The sequence below is a fragment of the Prinia subflava genome, chromosome 15 (genome assembly GCF_021018805.1).
Source record: "Prinia subflava isolate CZ2003 ecotype Zambia chromosome 15, Cam_Psub_1.2, whole genome shotgun sequence".
Lineage (NCBI taxonomy): Eukaryota > Metazoa > Chordata > Aves > Passeriformes > Cisticolidae > Prinia > Prinia subflava.
This window is the reverse complement of record NC_086261.1, coordinates 16,195,769-16,203,370: the sequence shown is the minus strand read 5'-3', so window position 1 is coordinate 16,203,370 and position 7,602 is coordinate 16,195,769. Positions and strand designations below refer to the sequence as shown.

At 52.2% G+C, this 7,602-nt stretch overlaps 1 protein-coding gene across 2 annotated transcripts in view; it reads right to left on the bottom strand.

The window, feature by feature from the left end:
* LOC134558372 (neuroplastin-like) overlaps positions 1-7,602 on the bottom strand; it is a 42,632-nt gene that overhangs the window by 1,586 nt on the left and 33,444 nt on the right. For both annotated transcript variants that reach the window (XM_063412151.1, XM_063412152.1), the window contains exon 6: positions 204-225. In XM_063412151.1, the coding sequence (XP_063268221.1) occupies positions 204-225 (22 nt within the window). The remainder of the gene's footprint in view (positions 1-203; positions 226-7,602) is intronic.

Sequence of the window (7,602 nt, the reverse complement as noted above, 5' to 3'; positions counted from 1 at the left end):
CAACACAGTTTTAGACTTTGTATTTTGGCACAATATTTGTTTTCTAGCACGATGTTGCTTTTCTTTCCTCCAGTGCTAAGAAAGGCATCAGACAGTCCAACGCCATCTGTAATGTCACATGCAATATCAATCCCATGATTTCCCACCTCCCACAACCCCCCAGATTAACCTAAACAGTATTTTTTCCCTGAAAACTCACTTACATTGGCCCAGCTGGTTCATCATCTGCAGCAAACATCCCGACGCACCCAGGAGAGACAAGGGAAGGAAAGAAAAAGAGAGTCAGTGTTTGCAGGGGCCACAGCGTGAGCAGCAAACTGATCTATCTACAGCGTCAAAGGCCATTCCAGTTGGGAGTGCAAGGATCATGGAGTTACTGCTCTGGATTCGGGTTTAATGGCAGGTATGTTGCTTCAATGGGTTTAGTTAACACTTGGAATGCTGGTCATGAAGGACTGCAACTGGAGCGGACAGATTGGTGCAACATGGTCAAGACTCATCTTGTCCCCAAGTTCCAGTGGTTCAATCTCGTAAAAGATAGATGAGGAGACATACCAACGGTTCAGTTGTAAAATCCTGCTGGATGTTTGCTTGCATTGACTTTTTTTGAATATGTATTTTAATTTTTAAGCCGTTTTTCCACTGCTGATGGGTAACTCCTGGTATATACCCCACAGGGTACATACCCCATACTCATTTTCCCCCACGGATGAAACAACCTCTACATTCCCCATTTTTCCCAATGTTTAATTAGAAGGGACCAGGTTAGGAGGAGGCTGAAGGGGAACGCTCGATTCTGGCCCCAGCCAGGTCCTGGGCAGCAGCATGGATGTCACCAGGAGGAGCTGGAGTGCTGGGACGCCTCCGGACACACTTCAGCTGCAGAGGACTGACAGACTCATACTGCCCACGGCCCCTGCAAAACTCATTTAACAACTGGCCGGGGATGGGGACTCTGCCAATGAGGAATGTTTCACATTAACTCTCATGACCAATTGGGCTTTTTTTTTAATTCTCAAACGCTCTTTTCTCCCACGCTGTAGTACAGAAGACAGAAATGTGTTTACACAACAGTACAAGAGTCAATCCAGGAACCTAATAATCCCACAAGTGGATTTTGGGGGGACCAATTCAGGCCCTGCTGCTTTTGGCACTGGACAGTTGCTGTTCCCGCCTTGTGCCGGAGGGATTTTTCAGGGAAGTCTTTGAGAAACTCTCAGCAGGATTCCACAAGGGTGCTTAGTGCACATGAAGCAGTTATGGAAATTACAGTCTTACAGTGTAGGCATCCGCATGAGCACACGCCAGGAGTAATGTCAGGGAGAGGGGACATTACTCCACCTGAGCCTTCGAGGCAACGGAGAGGCAAAGCCACCGCTAGCACAGACAGTGACCAGAACAAAAAATACTTCAAAAATAAAGAACTAACCACAAACCAAGAGCTTTACAGCCAAAGTAACAGACTAGCGACACACCGGTGTCCACAGAATTCCAGTACCAGCAACAGTAACTATCGGACACGGTACAGAGAACTGGGACTAGGAAGGACAGCCAGACATCAATGTGCTGTTGTATATACAGTGAGATATACAGAGACACATCAGGTACTCAAACACAAAGCACAGCAGAGGAATCTACGGCTTCCTTCCACAAACATCTTTGGGAATCAAGGATCCGAGAGCAGCCGGGCTCCGCGCTCCGGGTGGGACGAGCCTGGGAGGGACAGCGAGCCCTGGCCCCCAACGCCAGCGCTGCCCCTGAGACCCAGCTCGGCTCCAACAAGCACCAGCGACAGCTTTGGGAGTTTGTTTGGCTGGACTTCAGCAATATCAAACTGCACGGTGGACACTCGCTACAAAATAACCATTCTCCCTTCTCTGCTCAAAGATTTAAATGCCCATTTCAGATCAGCGAGTTTGTGTTGTCAAAAAAAAAAAGCTTCGCATTTATAAAGGCTGCCGTCGGTGATTCCTCACAAAGATCCCACAAAAAAGCCTACTGGAATACTTTAACCAGATGGTGGATGCCCACCACTCCTCCCTGTCCCATCTCTAACCTAAACCAGAGATAAGAAGCCCGAGGGAAATCCCCGGTCAGCCGGTAAGTGCTGGAAAAGCATCCCCAGTACAGTACAGACACAGACCGAACCCTCAGCGAAACCAGGGGCAACAGAACAACAGAAAAACCAGTACAAAATCAGACTAAAGAAAAGGTTCAAAACAGCAAACTGAAATCCAAATTAGTCGTGAACGTGAATGAGGAAGTTTTCAAGAGTGTTAACGTTATGACTTGTGCATTGTATAGACTGAAGCGGAGGTTAAACAAACTCCAAAGCATGCAGAGCTCTCACTTACCACCATTTTTTAAGGGTATGATGCAATTGAAGGGGGAAAAAAAAAAGAAGTCATAGTAACCGACAAGATCAATATAAGCCAAAGCTTTAATGCCACAGCCCTGCTCTAGAACAGTCAGTAATTCCTACGACACGGGGACGTCCCCCAGCGCTCCCCAAACGCTGCCGGGAGCGGGCACTGACCACGCCGAGCCCTTCCTCCTGCAGGATCTGCGCTGGCACTGGGCATCTGCAGGCTCCGAACCCCCCCGGTCACAGGACACAGCCACAACCCCACTGCCAGGCCTCTCCTGCGGGGATGGACGGACCTGCGTCATGGGCTCCCCAAACCGCACGGTTCTGAACCAAAATGGGAGAACTGCTGCTTGTCTTTAACGCATGTAATCAACCCCTGCAGGTAAAAATATCTGGGAATTCAAATTGGAAGAGGATGACAAGTAGATCTCCCTTAGCTCCTCCACTTGATGGGAATGTGTTTTCTGTGCCCCCCCACCCTCACTCTCAGCCTTAATTTACAAGGTTTTTTACATGTCACTCAGTTTCTTTCACCGCCTTTGGAAAGCTACAGGGTTTATTTTTAGTATCAAATTAATCCCCAGTAGCATCTTGTGACTGGTGGAAGTTAAAAATGAGACATTAGTGGGTTCTTCCAGCACTAAGATTCCACTTTTTGCTTCTGAAGGGATTCTACATCTCAGCTCATGCTGTAAAACCTGCAAGGAATCAATCCCGAACTGGTTTGGTTTGGAAGGGACCTTAAAACCCATCCAATGCCACCCCCTGCCATGGACAGGGACACCTTCCACTATGCCAGGTTGCTCCCAAGTGCATCCAATCTGGCTTGGGACACTTCCAGGGATCCAGGGGCAGCTTAATGCTCTGAAGGAGCAGCCAGAGCCTGTGACAGCTCAGGGCCCTGTGCTATGGTCCCTTCCCACTGGGACACAACGATGCTGCTAGGAACAGCTGATGGCTGTGGCCTCACTATGTACCCGCCTCACAATTTGCTCACCCTGCTGAATTTAAAGTGTGGGAGAGAAAGATGTGCATAAAAGAGAAAAAAACCCCACCAAAATCACTGGTTACAAGAGGTAAACGGTTGCAGTAAAAACAGTTGGTTTCTTTCAATTACTTACAGTAATAGCAGGAACAGGGAAAGTCAAGAAAAAAGCAAAAGAGGGTTAGAAAGAATGTGGGGATTTGGATGGAGCTTCAGCAGAGCCAGGAGAAGAAACACATTAATGGGAAGTCTTTGGATTAGGCTGAGGAATGAGAGGGGAAGAATGGAAAGGGACGTGTTATAACCCAGTCACCTCACAGCTGTGGACTCGAGACCATGGCTACGAATTTACAAGTAAAAACCGCTCCCACTCCTATGGGGAATGGAACCAAGGGGTTTTTACTTTCTACTTACCCCAGAAGACACCCTTTAACCCAGGGGTTGTGTGATTAGACTGATGCAGAAAGCCCACTCCCCTTAGGAACCTTTGCTACGCTACGCTCCGGTGGTGCTGGCTGATCGCTCGTCTATGGAAACCAAGCAGCTCGAGCTGTACCAGAGGAACAAAGCCATTCCCTCCTCCTGCAGGGGAGCACCCGCGTTCCCTGCTGGCACCGCCTCCCGCCGGGCATGCAGCCACGTGCCAGGGCATGCCAGCTCATGCAGCTCTCGCCCCCAAAGCCATGGAACCTGCACGTGGCCAGCCCCCTCCGGATCTGCGGCCCCTGACGGCTCCCTAGGGACGGGCAGCGAGTTGGATGCTGCCTTACGAGGCGTAAGGCAAGTCAGAACTCACGTTCTGAAAGGATGCGGGAATTCAAGCGCCAGCTGCCCTCCCTTCCTCCTTCCAGCATGGGATTTGGATGTACTGGGAGAACCCCTCATTCACAGGCTCCGCAGCAAACCCTGCGCCAGGCACTCCCCAATGCCACTGTTTGGGTGGAAACAGGGATTTCACGGGTGCAACGCTCCTTTTCCTGCTCTCCAGCAGCAGGAAAAAGAATCAGCTCCCAAATCAGAGTTCTGAGAAGGAGGAAACATCAGCAGAGTTGCTCCTGAGCAGCCCTGGCCTGAGGCACACCAAGCAGCTCACCGGACACACAAAGCGAGGTCCATGCAAAACCCAGCCCTGCAGTCAGGAAATGCCAAAGTTAAAGGAGTGTCCCTGCTCTTCCCGCATGGCAGCGCCTCCAACAGAGGGAACACCTTTACACTGGGAACTGTTTTGGGAACACAGAACTGCTCCAGGTGTACCCAGGAGTCCATCACCCTCCCCAGCCTCCCAGGGATGGAGCCATGGGCAAGCTGAGCCAGGCCACTGAAGCCTGCAGAACATGGAGATCAGAGGGAAAGGGAACATTCAGTGGTTTCTTTGGGCTGGCCAGGCAGAGTTGCCAAGTGCTGGGGGAAAAGTTCCAGACACCTGTGGCTCCTCTCACCCAGAGAATGCTTCTGTCCCACCAGTCACGTCACCCAGGACTAACTGGGCACTTGTGCTCAGCACCAGACTGGTCTCACCTGGGGAGCTGACACAGCACACCCCAAAGACTGTCACTTGTGTAGGTTTAACTGAGCCGGCCCTAAAGTATCACCTGGGCACAGCATGAGGTGAGAGCTCATCGCGGGCACCTGCAGCTCCCAGCAGGATCCAAAACCAGCAGCTCATCCTGCATTGCCACAGCCAGGAGCCAAGGTGTGCTCTGGTAGCTCATTAACAGCTCCTCCTGCTCCAAACGCCTTCCATTTTCCTGAACACAGGAAGTGGCTGAGTTTAGCAGCACTGGTTTTCTCCAAATTTTAAACACAATCCTTAGAAGTGGTCTGTATAAGCCACGTTTGCAGTTATCTGTGCACTCCTGTCAGGCCAGACGGTGGCCAGGACATCAGATGATTCCCGAGGGATGGTGGCAGCCACCCTGAGGTGGGTGTGAGGCACCTGCAGAGGGGGAGCACCACAGGTCCAACACCTGCAGCCCAACCCTGGGGATCTCTACAGGGCTCTGCAGCCAGAGTCACCCCCAGCAGGAGGACGTGCCCAGCCAAGGGGACAATCCCTGGGCAGGATCCAGGGGGGCCATCCTCCCTCACACCGCTGTGGGACCCGGGCTGGCACACACGTCACAGACACCTGGGGCTGGGGAGGGCATTCCGGAGTTACCCACGCCGGGAAGGCGGGGTGATGGTGGCCATGAGGAAGCAGTCTCAGTGGCTAAATTTCGAGAGTCCAAGGAGAACACTCCCACCCCAGCAGGAAGGGCAGCAGCGGCTCAGTGGTTGCTGTAGCCCCATCTCATGTGGAGCTCTGCCATGAGCACAACCCCTGACGCTGAGCACGTCCCACTGGCACCAGGAGTGAAAAAGCCAGCGGAGAGATCCAGGCTGGTGCCAGATGCTGTGGATAACGAGTGCTGTGGTGTTTGGCCTCAGCCTGCTGGCTCAGCCACAGCTCCTTGCCATTCCTTCCCCAGCTCACTGCAGCTGTGGAGGCCGGAGGTGTGATTTTGGAAGAGGGAGCTGAAATTCCCAACGCCGAGCACGCCACTGCATTCCAGCATTAACTTTGGCATTTCGTAACCATGTCTTGAAAATAATAAAAGTCAGGATAACCCAAGTCAAACATCCACACGTGGGAATCAGGAGGCTCCTGACGATTTCCCACGTGTGCATTTGTAGGTGCCCTGCTCCTGGGGCGCTCCCCACCATGGCAGCACAGAAAGCTTCGATGCCAGTATGGAAAATGCACAACTATCCAAGGAATGTGGGACTCAAGGCGGCGTGATGCCCACTGTGTCCGTCAGCCAGGCAAACCTCATCCACACGTACCGACTGCCATCCTCAGCGAGGATTCTTCCTCCAGGAAGGGGGACAGGGAGAACATCTGACCCCCATGGAGGTGTGTCGTGTCACTCCCTGGGGCTCTGCCTTCCAAACAGCGGCCCCAGCGAGCACTGGAGTAACCTCAGCTCCTTGGCTCATCATCCTGGACAGCCCCAGGGGGATGATGAGCCTGGATCCCTCGGGTACCTGAGGAGTGGCCAGACCAGCCAGGAAAACTCCTGCCTTGGAAAGAGGCAGTGAACTCTTCACCTCCAGTGTGAGCTCCCTGCACCAGCACGGGGGCTGTGCTGCCATCTGCTCATGCCAAAGCCAATTCCTGTTGGATTCGGTCCGTTTGGGGCAGCTTGCAGGGAGTATCTGTGTATCAAATTCACAGGACTGCATTTTGGTCCTTGTGAAATTCATCCAGTGAAAATTCTGAATGCAGGGAACTGTAATCCCTGATGTGGAGGTGGGTACATGCAAAGGAAAATGAAAATTGTCTGTTCCAAGTTTTCCAGGCTGGTGGAGGTCCCTGGGGCCACGCTGAGGGCAGGACAAGCCCTGGAGCCACTGGAAGCTGTTAGTGATGCACAGAACATGCACTACGGTTCAACTGGGGGGCTCCACGCCGAGAGCAGCCCCACGCATGCTCTGTAAGCAGTTAGTAAGTGCTACTCAAGGCTTACAACCAAAGCTGGTTTCCTCTCGGGATGCACTACTGCAGCCAGTTCTGATCCGAGCCTCGGCCCTTCTCCCATTACTGCATTTGTTGTGTTCCGTGAGCTCCTCTCCTCACTGTGGGTGCCGTGTGAGCCCCCTGAAGGTGGCTGTGCCCACCCCACACAGACATCCCTGTCTCACACCTCTGCTCTCATGCCCTGTGGGGCCCAGGTCCCCTGCAGCCCCACAGCCACACCCTGGGAAGCAGCTCTCTGCAAAAGGCTTGGCCAGCTCAGGATGGTGCTGAGGATCACTCCGGCACGCTGCCCTCCACCTGCTCCGTGCCTGGCTCCATCGTGTTCCTACAGCACCGTGACATTCCCGCTGCTTCTCCCAAGGAGTCCTTGCAGAGGTTTCCCTGCTACACACTGGAGTAAGCTGCTAGCAGCACATTAAAGGCTGCTTCTCAGCATGGATCTTGCAAATAGTCAGCCTCACACTGCCCCTTTTCCCAGTGGTGCACAGGGAAAGGTGTGTAGGAGAAGCTCATAGATAAAAGTTACTGCTAGTTGTATGTACCAAACAGAGATTAATTAATTTAATTATTGCTACCATCAAACCTGATAATAAGCCCTATTTTTATAAAATCTAATTAGTGGCTACAATGAGATACAGGTTCCAGAGCATTCCCTAACTACAGATTCAGCTACACAGCAGAGTAAGAGCCCTCCCCCCGTGTCTGAGCCCTGCACACATTTCAGTTTTGAAG